The sequence below is a fragment of the Sus scrofa genome, chromosome 15, assembly GCF_000003025.6.
Source record: "Sus scrofa isolate TJ Tabasco breed Duroc chromosome 15, Sscrofa11.1, whole genome shotgun sequence".
NCBI classification, from domain to species: domain Eukaryota; kingdom Metazoa; phylum Chordata; class Mammalia; order Artiodactyla; family Suidae; genus Sus; species Sus scrofa.
In genome coordinates, this window is record NC_010457.5 from 133,510,699 (window position 1) to 133,531,555 (window position 20,857).

Consider the following 20,857-nt stretch of genomic DNA (forward strand, 5'->3'; position numbering starts at 1 on the left):
ATTACAGTGGATGATATCGGAAAGAGAAAATATTTACCCCAGACAGAAATACTGTGAGAATCATATTTGATACTGCCTTAGAAGACTTAATATAGTATCCGGCATATAGTTAGTACTTGATAAAAGTTAGTTGTTCTTTGTCAGGTCAAAGAAGGCGCTTTTTCTAGTTTTACAAAGAGTTTTAAGGAACTGAGTATTGAATTTTATCAAATGCCTTTTTAATATCTATTGAGATGAGTATGCCATTTCCCTTTTTTCATTTACTGCTAAACAGTTTAATTGTATAGATTTCCTAATATGAACCATTTTGCATGATTAAAAACGAACTATTCTTGATTATGATAACTATTGTACACTGAATTTTATTTAGAACTTATGCATTCATGTTCATAAGTAAGATTGATTTCTATGATTTTGGTCATGTTATGGCTTAAGAGTCATGTTAAGTTTTATAAAATATCCTGGAGACATTAATGAAGCATCATGAGTATCCGGTTTTTTAAACTATTTTGAAAAATCGGCAAAGGTGCTTTTCCTCAGAACCATTTTTAGAGATAATTCGTTAATAGCGATTTCAGTGTCTTCTTTGGTATTGATTTATTCTTATTTTCTTTCTCCTCTCATGTTAATTTTGATGAGTTTTATACATATATATGTTTCAGTAAACTGTCCACTTGTTGATATTTCCAAACTTGCTAGCATACAATTAGGCATGATTTTCTATAATTTTAAGGTTTCTCTTTTATTGCTGTTGCTCTATTTCTTTTCTCATTACTGGTTTTGCTTCCTAGTTGTGTTGACCAGGATCCCAGCAAGAAATAATAATCCAAAGAGGTGCCAGACATAGGGATGGTGAGGCAGCCTGGGGCCAGCGACCATGGGAAGCCTTTCCCACTGCTGGTTCTGAAGAGTCAGGGCCACCTGACTTGAGCTGTGGCCTCCCTTGGAAGAATTCAGCCACTGCTGATTGGCAGCAAGTGGGGTGAGGTCAGGGCAACAGACAGCTCTCTCTCTCCATCCTCTCACTCGGCCAGTGAGAGGTTTAGCCATTAGCTAAACCTTGGGTAAGCAGCCCACACAGTCCACAGGTTGGACTCCTGGACACAGGGAAGATGAAGGATAGGGATGGGTCTTTTGGGGGTTGGAGGGGAGGATGAAAGAAGAATGTCCAGCTCACTTGCAGTTTTTTTCTTTTTGTTCCTCTCTTTGTCAGAGAGTTGTCCGTTTAATTTCCTGCACTTCAAGTCGTATGCTTTTAGATTTATTTCCCTGTTGTGCTTTTTACTTATATATAAGAAACTACCCATGCATTCGGGAACCCCTCCTGTATATATGTATTTGAGGACAGGGATATATCTTCTGTATTTCTCATCTTCCCTCTCCTTCTCTACCGACTCTCTTGGGTTTATCTTCTTCCACGTTAAAAGTTCTCTAGAACATAAGCTACTATTTACTGCTGCTCTTCGGGTGTTTCATGCTGACTGTAGAACTCTAGGTTTTTCACTTCTGATCAGTTTTTCTTACCTCATGTTGCTCAATTTTCACAACTGATTTTTCCAGTTTCAGAGATGCGATTGTCTCTTCCATCTTACGGAGTTCACAAACCTGACTTCTCCAGAAGGTGTTGTTTTTGTTTGTTTGTTTTCTTTTTTCCTTTTTGTGGTGATTCTACGTGATGTGGCGATATCACCTTTGAGGGCTTAGGAAAACAGTACCCTTCTTTTGAGTGGTGATGTTTTTAGGGGTCTGGTGATTTTTCTTTTCCAACAAAGAACTGTCAGGGAAAATTGGATGATTGATTTTTTTTTTTTTTTTTTTTTTTAGAAATTGGAGTAGGTTTCTACCCAAATCCTCTTAACTTGGGAGTAACATTTCCCAAACCATGATCTGAAAGTTTCCTTCCCAAGGGAAGCATCCTCATGCTTAGAACAGCGTAGGCGCCTGCAGTCACCCAAAGGCCGCTGGGCGTCACATGGGAAATTTGCTGTAAGTCCGACTGCATTTGAGGATGGAGTCACCCTCCTAGGACCTGGGGCCATGGGATGGGCCAGCCATCTCCCGGCCTGGGTCTCCTATGGGAATATTGCTAACACAGTGGCCCTTGAGATGTGACCCAGTCACTGGAAGGAAGAACAGCTGGGGACTGCTGTCAACTCCTAAACGTCACCACGAAGAGGTGGGAAGGGGCTGGATGAGACCCAGGGAGCACCTTGTCTGGATTATGTTCCAGTGCAGTCAATGGCAAAGGTGATTTAGTTGTAGAATCTTCACTTTGAATCTCTCACATGTAGGATTATCTGGGCGCATATGTGTCTGTGTTAGCGTATGTGTATTTGCATATGCTATGTGTCTGTGTATGCACATGTATGTGTGTGTACATGTTTATGCATGTAGGGCCAGGGTGAAGGGAAGCTGCGGGTGAGCGCCCCTCTCCACCTCCCTGCAGAACCCCCCAGCACCCCGTGGCACGCAGTTTGGACCAAGTGCTCTCCTAGGGGTTGTGGGTGGGGGGTGATGGTGATTCTCCTTGCTTCCCCTTGAAGATCTACTGATTCAGCCCCAGGGACGCGGTGCCTACCACCCACATTGGAGATGCTGAGATGCTACGATCTAAAGAGAAAGAGTCCTCGCTTCCTATTGCACTAGGTTTGGACTTCTGATCTGCTTGTGTGCTATGGAGCGGTTTCTTTGTTTCAGCATTTCTAGATCATCTTTGAAAAAATCATAAAGCCTTGTCTGCCACCCTTGATGAACTAAAGGGCCTTCTTGTTCTGCAGGCTGTCTCTCTGTACCCCTCTGGGTGACTCTGTGTCCCTTCTTTCTTTCTGTTTACAAGCCAATGTTTGCGGCCTGTTCAACCTCCTCCACAAATTAGCTGTCCTCAGCCAAATAAGAGACCGTTCTCAGCCGGCCTTATTTGCATATCTACAGAGGAAGTGTCACGAGAACAGAAGTGAAAGATAAGAGCAGAGCAGACTCCCAGCTATCCTGGGTGTGTGCCTGGCTGGCTCTGCAGAGGGTGGAGGCTGAAGGGGATGGGCACGGGGAAGTTAGGCTGGGGTCTGGGATGGTCCCCTGTTTCCCAGGGCATCTCAGGGAGGTGAGGTGGTACCTGACCGGGGATTCATCCTGGCCATCTCTGAGCTAAGCCAACTGTGGTGTCCGTTCAGGCTCTAAACACAAGACCAGGAGCAGAAAGATAGGAATTTAGAGGGATGAGAGGAAGAGAGGAAAAGAAACTTTCCTATGAGAAAGGAAGAGACGTGTGGAAGTGAAATCACCCAAAACATTTCTTCCAAAACTTTTTAAACATTCATTGATTCAGAAGCCATATAAAAATTGACCACATACAATGATAAAACTTCTCCACGGCTAAAACGGGGGGAGGGGAATCAATTAACACTGTTAAAAATAACTCTGAAATATATTGTAGCCTATACCAAAGTCTTATGACTAAATAAGTCAAAGATGAAACAACAAAAAAGTGAGCTAAAGACATGAAAAAGACTTCACAGAAAAAGAAATACAAACAGAGAGACATATGAGAACACGTTCAACCTTTCTCATAAGGAAGGCAAATTAAAGCAAGCAATCATTGTTCTTTCACCTCTCAGATTTGCAAAAGATGAAAATGTCTGATAACACCTGGTTGGCAGGGTGTGGGGACACAGACACTTTCATATCCGCTGAGCAGGAGACAAAATGTGACACAACTTCACTGGAAGGCAATTGTTAGTCTTGATCAGAATATAAAATGCCTGCATCCTGCAGCCCAGCTGTTCTCCTTCTAGGGATGTATTCACAGTCACTAACAAACATCAGCACGTGTCGTGTTTCACGTGCTGCATGCTCTTGCCTAAACGCTTACCCTGTGTAACAGGTAGATACTGCGTTTTCATCCTCTCCTTTTTACTGATGGGGAATGAAAACTCTGGACTCACCAATGTGCACAAGAGACAACAGAGATGTTCACTGTAGCATCATGCATAAGAGTAAAAAGCCAAAAGTAATGACCTGTCCCTCATCACGGTCTAGTCAAATAAATGGGGGCACCACTGCATGGTGAAACGAGACTCGGGTGGGTCGATTGCTAATATTTCTTTGGTGAAAATAAGCAAGTTTCAGAACAAGGTATATAATATGATTTTAGTTGCGTGTGAAAGATATGCAGGTTGGAGTTCCCTGGTAGCCTAGCAGGTTAAGGATCCGGAGTTGTCACTCCTGTAGCTCAGGTTGCTGCTATGGCGTGGGTTTGACCCCTTGCCTGGGAGCTTCCGCATGCCGTGGATCCAGAAAATAAAATTAAATTAAATTAAAAGAGGTATATGTCTAAGTTTTTATGTTTAAACATTTCTGGAATGATTTACAAAAAAGACATAGGACATCTAAGGGACTCGGAGGACTAGGGGAAGGAGACGTTTACTGTTCATTTTATATCTTTCTATGTGGTCTTCAATTTTTAAAACTAGTGTATGATTTAAAAGTCTAGTTAAATAATAAATATATGTTTAGTGTAATGCCAGGCACACGGGAGGGGCTAAATGAGTGAAAAATTTGTACCCAACCATGGGATGATAGAAATAGCATGAGCATCTGTGAGCTGGAGTGCGGCCCCCACCTAGGGGTCCAGCAGGGGTGGACAAGGTCAAGGTCCATGAGAACCCCAAGTAGAAGAAATGGGGTTGGGGAGATGATGATGGGTGAGAGAACAGACCAGTTGTTTCAACCAAGAATGTAAGACCCTAGTGTCCTTGCCCCAAACTCCTCATGCCTGTGGGCTCAGCAGCAGAGCCAAGGGACCCCCAGGGCCACCTGCTGCCACCAGGCTTGTTGTGGGCTGGGTCACCCAGCTGGACCACCAACTGATGGCTCCCCCTCCCAAGGTGCTCCTGCGAGACAACGCCCCCATCCTCTCAAAGGTTTTAGGGAAGTAAGAAGTAGTTCTTCTTCCTTCTCACCTTGGGGACCTCTGGACCAGAAGAAGACAGAGCTTCTAGAAAGAGAAGAGAATCCAGGATCCCTAGCACTTCCATGTTAGAAGCAACCCTAAGGCTCACTCACCAGCTGCTGGGGACAATCCGGGTCTCTGAAGGGATGGCAACTGACCTTTGCGAGAATAAACCTGTGGGGCAAAGTTCCCAAGAGAGGCAGCCCCGGTGGGTGGGGGAGCTCCACCCGAGGCTGAGCAAGCCTGGCCCTGGCCAGCATGGCCCCTCTCTGTGGCTGTGCCTGGCATGTATCCCGCATGTGCCCACCTTGCTCAGCCCACTGGAGTCTCCTTTCTTCTTAAACACCTCCTTTAGCTCCGTTCGTTTGGCCAACATGACAGCTCAGAGGTTGAAGAAGCCCTTCCAGATGGCGGAATCCTCTAGACCAGACCACATAGCAGTCAAGGGCCAATGTGGATCACGTCCCAGAGACTCTACCCACCTTTTCCTGAAGCTCCTTGAATGCCAAGGGGGAGGGACAGGGGGCGAGCAGTGTTTCTGTCCAGGGTGGCTTGATGTCCAGAGAAAGGAACGCATAGGCTCTAATTAAGTCTTTGGTCTCTTTCAGGTATCGGAATTGTGTTTACACTTACAGGATTCTGCCCAATGAGGATGATAAATTCACCGTTCAGGTAAGTCCTTTATAAACCTCGAAGTTTGACCCTAACTGGAGCCAGTATTGGCAGAGAAAGAGTAAAAAAAAGGAAGAAGGGCAGAAAGTAGGTGCCCCAAGCAGCCTAAACATGAGGACTGGGCTGAGCCTATCTTTGTCCTAGAAGAGCCTGGGTGGGGCAGCTTTGCAAGCAGACAGTGAGCCTGCAAAGTGACCTGCCCTGTGACATGCTGGAGCAGGCACAACAGACATTATGTGTGTTCTTGTCCATGGGCATGAAGGGGAAATAATAGAAGAAGGATGCTCAGAGGTGAAGGAAACGTGACTGTGGCTTGTGGATTATTTTCCTCAGTGGGTTCACATGCGTGAGAGTGAGCGGCCCAGGAAGGAGAGGAGGAAGGGACCTTGCAGGAGAACGGGCCACGGTTTCTGAAGGGCTGGAAGCTTTCCCTAAGGATTAGCACGAAACAGTGCCTTTCAGTTGGTGGAAATCCGTCCTGTCAAAGGCCCATGCTCATGGCTTCTGGTTTCACCACATAAATTCCAAACATGGAAAACTTGCATTCTAGGTGAAAAAATTCTGTCTAGGTACACAAAGTTGGGGAAGACTACCCTTTATATGGCTTGCATGACAAACACCACGGGTGTTGTGTGACCACAGCGCATGACAACCGAGTGATGTGGAGGCCAGGGGAGCTATTTTTATCTGGCAAGAGAGCCGAGGGGTTGGTGGGGTGGGCAGAACAAAGGAGGTGATGCTCTCAGTGTCCACAGCGGGGGCAGGGAAGCCACACTGGGTTCTTGGGCCCTTGGTGAGAGGCACCAATAGATGGAGTGCCAAGCAGAGCAGCCAGGATAGACGAGGGTTGGGACAGGATGTCATGGAGGAGCAGTGACAGGGTCTGTGCTGTTTAATTGGAAAGAAGGTGGACTTGGAAGGGGCGAGGCGGCCTATAATCGCTGATTCTGGGACGTGATGGGAACATACATTTTGTGCAGAACTAGGATGCATAGCACAAACAGAGCTGGACTCAAGGGCAGGACAACAGGCAGGTCCCTGGGGCCAAGTCACTGGAAATGTGTCAAAAGGGTGAAGCTGTGCTGAGTAGAATGTTTCTGGGAAACAACTTATGGGCATCAAAGAAATCACTTCTGGAGTTCCCGTCATGGTGCAGCAGAAACGAATCCGACTAGGAAATGTGAGGTTGTGGGTTTGAATTCTGGCCTTGCTCAGTGGGTTAAGGATCTGGTATTGCCATGAACTGTGGTGTAGGTTGCAGACAAAGCTCGGATCCTGCGTTGCTGTGGCTGTGACATAGGCTGGCTGCTGTAGCTCCGATTGGACCCCTAGCCTGAGAATCTCCATATGCCACGTGTGCGGCCCTAGGAAGCAAAACAAAAACAAACAAACAGACAAATAAATAAATTAAATAAATCACTTCTATTAGCCCCTTGGGACAGAGACGGAAACCCTCAGGGCTGTGCTTGAGCCAACCCAGGGTTTCATGAAGCTGCCTTCTCGGGGGGGCTGGGACTGTGCTGCAGAGCTTCCATGTGGATACAAGTTTGGGCTCAAGCGGAATTGCCTCGCCCCATAGAGGTCAGGTTGAGTGTTGCTCCTGGCGTCTTTGTCCTTCCCATGCACCAGCATCCAAAGACCATCCATTTGAATGTTTTGGATAGTCCAGGACACCCCCACGTCTCGGCCTCGTCACCAGGATCAGTGTTGCTACACCCACTGTGGGACGGTCCTTTCAAGACGGGGCAGCCACTCATCCTTGGGATTGTTGCGTCTCCTGTGGGCTCCTCACCTGTCAGGGACGAGGCTGCCTGGGGCAGGCAGTGAGGCTCAATGGCCTCTGAGTTTTTCCAAGCCTAGGACCGCATAAACATTCCCACAGAATTTGGCATCCTTGATAGGTGATTTGCTGAAAGGAGTCTAAATTCTCTTAAGTTAAAAGTCAGTCAGTGCTTTTGATCTTTTTTTCCCCTTGTGGTTTCTTCTATTCCTTCAAAGGCGAGAAGACTCTAAGTATGACTAGGCCTTAAGTTGGAAAAGACATGACTTTGTGGCTTCTCGTGTAGAGTTTGTACCCACGGCTGGTAAACTTCTAGACTACGTGGAGGTCTACCCTCTCCCACCTTCACTCTTGCGGCCATGGAATCGTGTGTTCCTGGGAATGGCTCCCAGTCCTTCAGCAGCTTCAGAATCTGGGGCCTCATCAGGCTTTGTGGGGGTAAAACGAAAAGAGGCTTGCTAGGTGGGGGCGGGGGTGCAGGTGGATGTGTACAGGTCAAGAAGGCAGAAGCCTGGGGGCTGAGACAGAAGGGGCTTGGGGCTCTGCAACCCAGGTGCCACCTGCCACAACTCAGCCCTTCTTGGTACACCTGCCCTTTTTCCACCAACAGGCTCACCCCTGAGCTACAGGTCCCAAGAGGGAGTATGGCTGGCTTGGGCATCAGCAGCTATCTCTGCACAGCCCTCTTCAGACCTGGGTATGATTGGCTGTCTTGGAACAGGGGGCCGCCCATGCCTCAGAGACAAGGCTAGAGTTGCAGGGACAGAGCTTGGTCCACGCTCAGCCAGGGTGCCAGGCAGGCAGGTTTCATGGAAGAGCTGGGGCCCTGCTGGTCGTGTCTGTCCCCCAACTCTGGCATTGGACCCATGGCCTCCCTGATGACCAACACCAGGGACCTGGGTACACAGGTTGCTGGGGAGGCCAGGCAGCCTGGGCAATTGCCACTCCTGAGGCTACAACTTCCTGTAAAACCGTAACACCTCACAAGATCCTCAGGGTGGCTGTGTGCCGAAGAGCAGGTTAAAGCACACACACAGTTGGGCCAAGACCTGGAGCCATCAGAGGTTCAACAGTCACCCACTGGGGCTGATTTTAACTCGAGTTCCTCTTTTCATGTTGAGGCAAAACCTCATACTCTTTTCTGAGCTTAGCCACAGTTTCTAAATAACTCATTCCTTACACCTGAGTCTGCTCAGTGCCACCAAAATAGGAGGCTCCCCCAAATAAGAATCTGACCTGAAACGTTGCCAAGTGAAGCAGCAAAAGCTTTCATCTTATTTTAATTACCTTAGCTCTTCTCCCTGGGGCTTCTGTCTTTTTGACAAAAGCCAAAGAGCCACTCCATCTCTGTTCCCACAAAGCGACCTCATGAAGTCGGCCACACATTGTGGCCTGGGACGGTCCCATGTACCTCAGGAAGGGGAATGACCCTGCCACTTGGTGACTATTCTTACTCCAGTTTGCTCAGACTTAGGAAGAATCAGAGATGGGAGGGAAGGATGTAAGCTGTAACTTCCTTCAATCCCTGGGCTTTAAGTACACACGTTGCTGAGTCCTGCAAAAAAACCGGGGCTCATGGTTCGGTCCCAGACCTGCCCAAATATGCCTTCTTTCTTTAACCCCAGAAAGTGTGTCCAAACCTCGTTGGGTGTCAAATTCCTTGGGGCAGGATGGACTCGGCCCCAGGAGGAAGGAGGCAGGAAGACGAAGCCTCTCAAGAGAGAGGCCACTTTTCCTCCCATGGCTGTAGATACCATTTGATCACACATGACATGTGGTCCTTAGGGTAAATCAGTAAGGGACCTGGAACACAAGCAGGCCACCCTGTTCCCAACTGGGTCAAGTCAAGATTGTCCCAGCTGTGTGGCCTTGGCCAAGGAGGTGACTCCGCTGGAAAGTGGGACTCACACATGTGCCTCCCAGAGTGTGTGCAAAACACCCAGCCCGAGGGAGTGGTTGGCGTGGGGGAGCTGCCCACCCTGCCATTACCGCCTTTAAAAAAGAAAAAAAAAGAAGTATATTGATTCACTATATTGTGTGAATTTTACAAAGTGATTCAGTTATACACTATATACACACACACACACACACATACACAAAGTGATTAAGGTATATATTTATATTTACGTGTGTGTGTATGTGTGTGTGTTGCACACACACACATATATACACACATATATACACACAACACACACTTTTTCAGATTCTTTTTCCATGAAGGTTATTACAGAAAATTGAGTATAGTTCCCTGTACTGTACTGTGGGCCATTGTTGATTATTTATTTTATATACAGTAGTGTGTGCAGGTTAATGTCACACTCCTTTATCCCCCCATTTCCCCGTTGGTAACCACAGGTGTGTTTTCTCTGTCTGTGGGTCTCTTACTGTCTCTATTTGGTGTGAGAGGCAACAGACCCCATAAAGAATGATGGCCTCTATGAAGCAGTGTAAGTCACTTCTGCCTCATGCTTGGATGAGGGAGGAGGGAAGAACAGAGGGAAAAATGAGATGGAAAAAGGAAGAGAACGACAATGAAGAGAAAGAAGGAGGGAACAAATGAAAGCGGGAAAGAAAGATGAGGAAAAAGGGAAGGAAGAGGCAGAGGGAGAGGTAAGGGGGCCATTCCAACAGATGGAAAGGTAGAATCTGGCATGGGGCAAAGAGGAAGCAGAGAAGGGGGAGGGAGAGAGGCTGTGTCCTGGAAGGATGTTCTAGAAGATTCTAGGCAGTGCCTAGGGCTGGCAGGAAGGGGGGCAGGTTTTGTGGTGACCAGGCTCCCCCAGGACTGCTCCTGGGCCTGTGGATTTCCGTGTCTCCATCACAGTGGATTTGCTAAGCTGTTGTTCTATAGCCCTTGACCGTGAGGACCTCCTGGACTGGAGGCTGAGCTGCTGCTGCTGGAGTGGGCAGGGCTAGGAGTGCCGGGGGGGACCAGCCCCTCCGCCCCGAGTTCCCGCACCCACAGTGGGCTTCTGGTAAGGCCCAGACACCTTCCCTAACTTGGAAAGGGAAGTGACCCTTGGAGGAGGAGCACTGAGTCCAGAAGCAGCTCTGAGGCTCCTGCTGCCTTTGGCAATGACCGTCCTCCCTAGGACACCACGGACGAGCTCCAGGCAGGACGGGCAGTCCTGAGGGGCCAGCTTGAGGGAGACAGAGGCGAGGGCCCAGGGCTTGTCATTGGCCTTTGGGCGTGTCACATAAACGGCCTGATGCCACAATCCGAGGAACGGGGCCTTCAGGTCCATTCCCCACAACCTCCTTGCTGTTCTTCTGACATCCTTCCTACCAAGAAGAATGAAGCAGAAAACAAAAACCACCTGATCCCGGGTCACCAAGCATAAGTGGCTGCAAACTTCAGGTCTTTTCTCCAGGGTTGAGATTCTGTCCAGGATGTTGACTGTTGAAGTCGAGTCAGGGCCATGCACAGGTCTTCAGGCAAGTCTGGGTGGAGAGAGAATTAGAAACTCGCAGCTCCTGGCCTCTCAATGTTCTCTCCCCATTTGGAAGAACCCCCACCCCGCCCCCGCCGGGGCTCCAGCCGTTGGGTGAGAGACCTATGACTCAGTTCCTGGTCTCGGACGGGGCCGTCACGTTGCTCTGGGCAGTGTGGCTTTGGCAGAGAGAAAACAAAACAACTTTCTAAAAGCTGTTCCGTCACAAGTGTCCGGGCGGTTGACGGTTGAGCCATTGTTATAAAGCTCAGGAAGAGGGTGGCAGCTGGTATTGTTCTGCGTGGTCACCGAGTGAAGTTAAGATTCCGTCTGAGCCGCCGGGCGAAGGATGTGGCTCTAACACACACTTCCTGGCATTGCACAAGAGGGAGCAGAAAAGGCACAGGCGACAGGAGCCACGGGGGGCCAGGGCTGCCGTGCGGAACTCCCTGGTGGCCAGGCAGCCCCTCTAGGCCATGACTGCCACGTTCTAGAAGGCTCCATTTTCAAGTTCATTTCTTTTAGTCTTTCTTTTCGTTTCCTTTTAGTTTAATCTGCTCTCCAACAAGGACAGGTCTGTTTTCTAAGCTTCTAAAGATCTCAAAATAGTCTCCAGTTGCCTTCAGATTCAAAAGGCAATTTGGATGGCGATCAAATTCTTGGGGATCAAGTGTTCCCCCTTCAAATTCCATAGAGGTGTTGTTCCACTGCCTTCAGAAATTCAGTATCACGCATAACCCTACATGTCACATCCAAGGCCAAGCTGCTACCAGTTTCTTAAGAGGGAACCTTCTTTTTTTTTTCTTTCTTTCTTTTTCTGCTTGGAAGCTGGTGGGAATTCTTTTCCACCCTTATCATTTTTCTTTTGTCAACAGTTCCTAGAATGTGTTCAGCCTGTTCACTTTGCAGAGCTGGGTCTTTCTTTGGCTCAGAAAACTTTTCTTCAGTTTGCTCTTGAAGTTTTGATTCCAGCTCTTCTGGTTTCTGTTTATTCTCTCTACTTCCAAATGACTGTCTTCATGCTTTTCCCCTCTCCTGCCCCCCCTCCAGCCATCTTGTCTCATGCTCCAAACCTTCTGGTCCACCTTTCCCTGGGACATGGGCGCCTTTCCTCTTTCTTGCCCAAAGCAGAGCCCACACCAGGCCCAATGCCAGCTGTGGTTGGTGGGTTTAGGCACAAGAATAAGGTAATGAGATCTATGGGAATAGGATGCAATCGTAACCAATGAAATGAGAAGGGAAGATTCCATGGAGCTTCTGTTAAAGTTGATTTGTCTTAGAAGGCGACACAAGGATGAAATGGTTCCTCTGCTACCTTTGGAACCTGTCATAGGATGCGTTAGCTGGGGCTGTTGCTGCCATCTTGCAACCATGAGGGGAAGTAGCTGGAAACTGAGGCCCGTATGCAGAGGACAGAGCAGAAAGATGAAATGAACCTGAGGCTTCAATGGTGCCATCGAATTAACTGAGCACAATTCAGCAGCTTGGCCTCCAGACTTCCTCTTTGTGAGATTATTAATTCCTTTTTGTTCAAGTAGTTAAATTGGGGTTTTCTCTTACCTGCACCTAAGAGTACCTTCATATGCAAATGTTTGGGCTATCCCAGGGGAATTTCAAAAGAGAAAAAGAAATTTTTAAATTGAACATCAACTTGCACTGCTCCAGGAGCTCACAAGCCGTGGTCTGAGGCGCGTAGCCCTCCATCCTCGCCCCGCCTCAGCGTGGCCTGCGCTGTGTTGCCAGGACACCTCCCAACCCACCCAGACAGTTGCAATGACTTGTCGCCACGCCCCACATCCTAGGGGTCCGTATCCTTTTCTCCCACTCTGCCCAGAAAAAGCACAAAACCCAGTCCCTATGTTAGCAGTTATTTCTTCAAGATCAGGTTCTGGGTTGAACCTTATTACAGTAAGAGGCCGCTTAAGGTTACCCATCAGAAGAGTCTTTCCTCTAAGAAAAGATCCCTGATTCCTGCAGAAAATTATCTACCCCCCAGCTCTCTAACCCCTTACCCTGCTTTATTTTCTCCATGGCATTTGTCAGTACCTGACTTTATATTCTTGTGACTTGATTCATTCGTTGGCTGGCTTAGAACTGATCCTGGCATATAGGGAGCACTCAGTAGCTATTTAGTGAATCAGTGAATTTGCTGCCATCCTTAAGGTATCTCCTTGAAAATTCTGAGTTCCTATTATGGCTCAGCAGGTTAAGAACCCGACACAGTGTCTGTGAGGTTGCGGGTTTAATCCCTGGCCTTGCTCGGTGGGTTAAGGATTCGGCGTTGCTGTGGCTGTGGTGAAATTCTGACCTCTTTTGCCCTTGCTGCTCGTATGCTTCTTAACTGGGTCCAGACTGTCCACAGGATCTACGGGCTCGTCACTGGTTTCTCGTGCCTTGGTGGATCACGTCTGCATGCATTCCAGACAGGCTGTTTCGTGGTCTTGGTTTTGCTGTCACGCCGTCCAGTGTGGACTTTAATGTCGCCGGGGAGTCTTCCATTTGGGTGCGAGCCTGCGTTATTGGCCCGGCACCCCGTTTACCTGGTGCCATTGCCTTCTCTTTTTCCCATTCCCAGCTTGTGGGTTTTCACTCCTGCGTCCCAAAGGCCTTGCCTTTCCACACCCACGTGAGGGTGTTTCTAGTTCCTGGGGCAGCAGATTCAGAGAAGGCTTCCCCTGGGTCTCATCCTCTCCAGTCCTCAATTTCCTCATCAGAAATATCAGGATAGCGGCACTACTTCTCCCAGAGGGAGACTTCCAGGACCAGAGAGGGTTCCCGCGAAGCAGGTAGTGCTGGACCCGGGCGTAACCCAGTGAAAGATGGTTTTATGATAACGAGCAAGTGGGGAGAGAGGCCCAGAAGCCAGTCAGCTAAGCAGCACCTGGGCAGAGCTACCCAAGCAGAAGCCCAGGCCTGCGGACTGGCCACGAGTTGGAGATGCCAGGCTCAGGGGAGGGAGAAAGTGCTAAGATTCGGAGACACAACAGATGCAGGAGTTCCAGAACAGGTGCCAGAGAGTCTGGAAGGACTTGGAAAAAGAATGAGTGGCCAGGAATCCTGACGGGTCCCAGATCACAGCCCAGGATAAGGAGGGGAAGGAGGAAGCCAAGGTTAACCCCCTCTGTCTTTTCCGTATCAGGACCCACTTGAGAACTGGGATTGTCTTATGTCTGCCATTTGGGCCAGGTAAAGAACTGAGGAAGCCAGGGACAGGGGGTCAGGGTGGGGCTGGTCCCTGGGGTCCCCCTAGGCAGGAGTAAGAGCCCTGAGGATACCAGCGGGGCCAGAGGGAAGGTCCCTCGACACCCCTGGAGCCGAGCTGATCAGCCTTTTCGCCCTCGCCTTCACTTATTAAACCCTTCTGAGGAGCCGGGCACTTAATATACATTCTCTAATCCTGGGAGGGAGGTATTATTAATATTATAATTAATTATTAAAATAATTACCAACATTATAAATAATTATAATATTATTAACATTATAATTAATTGTTATATTAATATAATTATTAACATGCCCATTTGAAACACAAGGAAACTAAGACTCTGATGGGATAACCCTGTTTGCTTGGTTCATACAACTGGTCAGTAACAGAACAGGGATGTCACTTGACCAGCCATGCTGTGGCTTAAGGGCCAGGCCACCCTCCTCCTCGTTGGCTTGGCTCTTAGTCACTGAGGCATCCAGTGGCTGGAAGGTGAGCGCCAGATTAAATCGGATGGTGCTGCCGTGTTCGGCTACTGGCCTTTGCTTTCCAACCACCGAAGGCTGGCCCAGCTGTGGCACCACCTGTTAAGGGCATTGGCGCCATTAACCTTCTTGCACGGGGCTCCAGATGACCCTACTGTGAAGCTGAGTCCAATCAGCATTAGATCCGTGTCTTCTGCCGTGGTCCTGGATGACTTCGGTCCTTCTGGAGTGACTTAGCTGAGAGACGCCCCATGGCCATTTATCCCCTCATTCATTTAGCAAATCTTAGTTGGGCTCAGAAGGTACCACAGTCAACCTCATCAGCCCAGTCCCTGCCCTCACGGGACATTCTGTTTAGAAACAGATGGCAACCAGTTATTAAGATGACCCACCGAACACCCCAGGTTCATAGAGCTTGAAGTGGCTTCTGCAGCAAAAGGAGCTCCCCTTAAAGGGAGGAAATTTTACCCTGTCTTCTGTGCTCCCCAAGCACTTTCCCTCTTCCCCCAACCTGCCCAGCCCATGTCTGCCTCTGCCATTGAGCTGCAGGTGCCTCGGGAACCAGGGTGGCCTCCCTTGCCCCTGTGTCTTCCGTAGAATCTGGCCCAGAGCAGGACTTAGGGCCATTGTCAAAGGAAAGGCCCAACTGGGCTTGGCTTGACCATGCTGTTCCTACTTACCTCTCAGGGCTCAAGAGACCTTTTGAGGTTAAACTTAACCTCCCTGTTCTTGGCAGAGATGTATCCCATTTTGAGTAGCCCCAAGATAGACGAATCCAAATCCCCCCCCCAACAAATTGAACTAATGAGTAGGCCATCAGCGGAGCATTTTTTTACAAAGGGCATCACCAAAAGAGAGTAAGGTGGGAGTTCCCAAAGTCCCTTCATTTCAGCTGCTCCTGACTGTCCACGTCCAGAAGCTCCAGGAGGCTGACCGCTGTCACGGTGTCCACCTGTCTTTCCCCATGGTTATGCCCCTCCCCCCACTGCCATGACCTGGGGGGGGGGGAGTTCTGACGTCTTAAAATGAAGAAGTGTGTTTTCCCAAATCCAATGTATCTGTCAAAGGGACCCTCCTAGGACCCCCAAAAGAGGCCTTAGGACCTCATACGGGACAAGGAGAGGACACAGTCCCAGGCTTTGAAGAGGGAAACCAGACGTTCAAATAAGCAGATTGACAGGTTACTCGGGAGTCTGCAAGAAAGACCACTGGCTGCGCAGGAAACAAGGCCAGAGAATGGCTGTCTCCTCCTGGGAAGGTATTGAGGGGATGGACTCCCCCTGCCCCAGGATCTATGCACTTGCCCTGGCCTCTGCCTACAACTCTGCCCCCCACATCACCACACAGCTAACTGTCCCGACATTAGCCCCAGGTCTCCTCATCTAAAGTCATGCCCGGCCTGGTGGTCATTCTCCATTATACCCTTGCTTTATTTTTCTTCCTAGCCCTTATCGTGTCTGCGCCAGTATTAGCTTCCTCCTGCCGCTGTAACATGTCACCACAAGTGTAGTGTTAAAAGCAATGCAGATTTATCACCTTACAGTTCTGGGGGTTGGAAATCTGCAATAGGTCTCAATGAGCTAAGATCAAGGTGCAGGCAGGGCTGTGCTCCTTGGCTCCTGGCCCCTTTCTTCATCTTCAAAGCCAGAGATGGCCGGTCAGGCTTTGTCACTATGCCACTTCCCTCTTTATAAGGATTCTTAAGATTTGCTTGGGTCACCTAAATCATTCAAGATAATCTCCCCATCTCAAGGTCGGTACTTAGCATCGTTAATTCCCTCTGCATCTTAATCCCCCCACGCCCTGAAACAAAACACCTTCACAGGTCCCAGGGATGGGGACGTGGGCATCTTTGAGGGTCTGTGGTTCTGCCCACCCCCGTGACTGTCTTTGTCACTTAATGACCTGCTCGTTTGTCATCTGTCTCTGTCATGAGGATGTAAGACCTAGGAGAGCTAAGACCTCATCTGTCTTGCTCCCTGCTATGCCTGCAGCTTCCAGGAAAGCACCTGACTCAATAAGTATTTGCTAAATGTTTGAATGAGGTGTGAGAGAACAGCTTTCATTTCTTTACTTGTAAAAGGAGGGCAGTGGACTCCGAATGCCTTCCTGCTCTAAAATTCTATGACTCCTTCTGTGGCAATTACATCAGCTGAAGCTTAGGAGAAGGGAGGGTTCAGGGCAGCTGTTTCATAATCTGCTCGGCGTGCAGGGGTGCCGTGGGTGCAGCAGGAGCTGGGTCTGGGATGAAGTCAAGGCAGCGGGGGAACCTGGGGGTGAGCTGCAGAGTCAAGCAGGAGCTGCCTCTGGGCTTCATCTGCCCGGAGGCAGCTCCTCTCCTAGCTGACTCCCAGGCTCGAGGACACAGAGCTTGTCTGCCAGCTGTCACTTCTGTCTCCCTCAGAGCACCTCGAGAGTTTCCCAAAAAGAAAAGAAACGCAAGCTAGAAAGAAGAACATCTAAAGGATATGTAATTAAGGATAAAAATATCCCTCCTAAGCTCCCAGCAATGGGAAAATAGAAAACGCTCCTGTTGCCAGGACCACTGGAGCCATGAAAGGCTTTTGAAAGGTAATGATTAATACAGGTTTCTAGTGCTGATGAGCTTGTACAATTAGAAATACCAGCTCTGTCCAAGCAGTGCCAAAGGATGTGTGGTTAAATTCTCGCAAGGGAGGAGTCTAAACTGGGCAGCCTCTTAAAGACAGGACCTTTATGGAGTTCCCGTCGTGGCGCAGTGGTTAATGAATCCGACTAGGAACCATGAGATTGCGGGTTCGATCCCCGGCCTCGCTCAGTGGGTTAAGGATCCGGTGTTGCCGTGAGCTGTGGTGTGGGTCACAGACTTGGCTCAGATCCCGCATTGCTGTGGCTCTGGCGTAGGCTGGGAGCTACAGCTCCAACTGGAGCCCTAGCCTGGGAACCTCCATATGCCACAGGAACTGCCCCAGAAAAGGCAAAAAAAAAAAAAAAAAAAAAGACAGGACCTTTGCTTGGGGTGCAAGAAAAGGGGAAATGGAAATAGCAAAGACAACAAGCTTCCTCCACGGCGTGTGTCAGAGGGAAATGGCTATTTTAAAGGCAGATTTTGCATACTGGACGAGGTGGAGATCTTAGAAACCCCAGCACCACCCCTTCAATCCCCGTGTCCCACCCCCTCTGCAATCTTAAAACAGACGGAGCCACATCACAGGCCCCAGGCCTCTGACACTTTCTGGTCCCAGATGGCCAGAGGCACCTCCCCCAGCCCTCCCCACCCCACACCCAGCCCCCTGCACCCGTCAGCCCTACCCCGTGCTTTGCATCTAAAAGTGTTTATTCCTGGGAGTTCCGTCCATCATGGCTCAGTGGTAAGTGGCTGAGTGGTAACTAACCGACTAGTATCCATGAGGACTCGGGTTTGATCCCTGGCCTCGCTCAGTGGGTCAAGGATCCAGCGCTGCCTTGAGCTGTGGTGTAGGTCGCAGATGTGGTTCGGATAGGACGTTACTGTGGCTGTGGTGCAGGCCGGCAGCAACAGCTCCAGTTGGACCCCTAGCCTGAGAACTTCCATATGCCGCGGGTACAGCCCTAAAAAGCAAAAAAAAAGAAAGAAAGAAAAACAAACAGAGCTTTAAAATAAATAAGGGTTTATTCCTGGTGGTGCAAGTGAACAAATTTGGATGCCTGTGACGAACATGGTAATACAGGAAGAAGCAGGAAGATAAATCAAGCAGTGTATGTCCTAAGAGAGGTGGAGACATAAGCAGCTTTCCAATCTGAGTGCAGCGCAAGGTCCTGTGGTTTTACGCAGCTCAGCCTGAACCACGAAGCTGCTCTCTGGGCTAACTCCTCTTTTCTGTATTAAGAAGGATTCCTGCAGATCAGTGTCTGCCGTCTCTGCCTTTTCTCTTAAGGAAAGTAGCAGCTGGGGGTAAGGAAGTTCAAATCGAAAATACAAAACAGAAATAAAACCCCCTGACGGTGAAACAGGCTTTGCTTTTTGGAAAACTGTCACTGTAAATACGTTTCTCTAAAATTTAACTTTCGAAACAATGGGGCATCTTAAAAATAGTCTTAAGGAGCTTATGCTAAGTATTTTGAATATTCATGGAGGTAAATCTTTAAATGTCAACCGTCCTGTGATATTTGGGGGAGAAAAGAGCTGCCAAAATTTGGCAGGAAAAGTATCATGCCTGGTCAGCTGCAGTGAACGGGGCACACTTGTAAGTGTGCTGTGATTCCCTTTAAAAGTAAAGATCGGAGTTCCCTGGGGGGCCTAGCGATGAAAGGATCGAGCCTCGTCACTGCTGTGGCTTGGGTCCCTGCGGCAGCACAGGTTCAATCCCTGGCGTAGGAACTTCTGCATGCAGGCATGGCAAAATAAATAATAAATAATAAAATGAAAGTGCAGGTCATCAAACGGGTGCAAGCTTCCAGCCATAAAACACATCAGTCCTGAACGTAAGGTACAGCATGGCAACTATGGTTAGTAATGCTATATTGTATATTTGAAAGTTCCTAGGAACGTCTGTCTGATGAGAGTGTGTCTTAGAAGAAAAAAAAAAGGTAACTCCGTATGCTGGGAAATGTTAACCAGACATACTGTGGTGATCATTTTGCCATATAGACATCGAATGGTGAACACTCAGAGCTAACATGATGTTATCTATCAATCGCAGCTCAATTTTTAACGTAAACATGTAATGTAAAAAAGTTGTTGCGAGTATTGCCCAGGATCAGATAGTAATAATAATATTAACAACAGCATCATTGCTTAGAGTCCTCATGCCGTTCAGACTTCCCTCCTTCTCCTAAGCTCCTGGTGGCTTCAGGCCACACCGCCTTTGGCTGATAAATATGTTCTCACTAGTATCTCCTGATGCCCCTCTGCTGCCTCCCACCCTGCCAGTCCTGTTCTGCTCCCCGCGGTCTAAGAGGCAGACATTGGTCTCCTCCCTGATAGAGCCCAGGAGACTCTCTAGAGCTGGTCATGCAGCAGCCACTGTCCACATGTGGCCATCAAGCACATGTTGTGAAATGCGGCCAGTCCAAACTGAGATGGGCCAAGTGCACAGTGCAGAGATTTCAAAGATTTCAGATGTACCTCATGATAATTTTCATTGCCTATTGAAATCCTGTTATTTTCAAATATATCTCGTAATGCATTTCAAAGATTTCAAAGATTCCAAATGCATCTCATAATAATTTTCATTGCCTATTGAAATCCTGTTATTTTCAAATGTATCTCATAATAAATTGCCTATTGAAATCCTATTATTTTGGACATATTGGGTTAAATAAAATATAATCATCAAATTAGTTTCACCTGATTTTTAAAAGGTCTTTTTAATGTGGCTACTAGAAAATTTGAAAACACATATAAGCCTCATATTTTATTTCTGCTGGATGGCCTTGCTTTAGAGCCTTGCTACTCCAAGTGTGGTCCACGGACCAGCATCAGCAGCATCACCCTAGAGCTTGTTAGAAGTGCAGAGAAGCAGGCCCAGCCCTACTGAGTCAGACTCGGCATTTAAATGAGATCCTCAAGTGATTCAGTGTAGCTGTTAAAGTCTGAACACCACGCGGAGGTGGGGGAAGCAGCAGTGAGAGTCACACGGGGAGGGAGTGCACATCAGGGCAAACGCTGCGGAGGAGATTCATCAACATCCGCCGCTCGTGGTCCCCGTGAGGAATGCCGCCCCCCCCGCCCCCCCGGCCCCCCCCCCCCCGCGCGCCCCGCCGAATGTGTCTAACAGGTGCCTTATATGTGATTTCAAATTTTCTAGTAGCCACAGTAAAAAGATGTACCGGCAAAAACACACATGCAAGAACCTTCACGGCAGCATCACTTCCAAAATGGGACCAAGAAGAACCAGCAGAGCACAAAAATGTGATGAATAGGGAACTGTTACATAAAGTGTACTCTGACCAGTTTTTTTTTTTTTTTTTTTTTGAGTTAAGGTAGATCTGTGTGTAATAGGTTGGAAATATCTCCAAACCTTTAAAAGTAGGTGCAGGATGATATTATCACATGAGAGTTTGAGGTGTTAGTTTGCTAAGGGGAAAGAGTATATACAGAGTATTGGGCATAGATCAGAGTTGGCAGGAAGGATAGCTGAGAAACTAACCAGTGGAGCAAGAATAGGAGTTGCCATTGGGGGTAAACCACAAGAGAAGGGGACTTCTACTTTGCAACTTATACCCCTTAGTACGGATTTTTTTTTTTTTTTTTTTTTTTTTTAGATTTGCTTATTCTGGACTCAATTTTTGTAACTACAGCCAATGTATAATACTTAAATTTTTTTTCACTTCTTGTCTTTCTTTAAAAATTTTTTTTATTACAGGAAACAGGAT

General features: G+C 48.2%; 1 protein-coding gene across 2 annotated transcripts in view; it reads left to right on the forward strand.

Annotated features, from left to right (window-relative positions):
* INPP5D (inositol polyphosphate-5-phosphatase D) overlaps nucleotides 1–20,857 on the forward strand; it is a 125,581-nt gene that overhangs the window by 9,632 nt on the left and 95,092 nt on the right. For both annotated transcript variants that reach the window (XM_021075030.1, XM_021075031.1), the window contains exon 2: nucleotides 5,557–5,620. In XM_021075030.1, coding sequence (XP_020930689.1) covers nucleotides 5,557–5,620 — 64 coding nt within the window. The remainder of the gene's footprint in view (nucleotides 1–5,556; nucleotides 5,621–20,857) is intronic.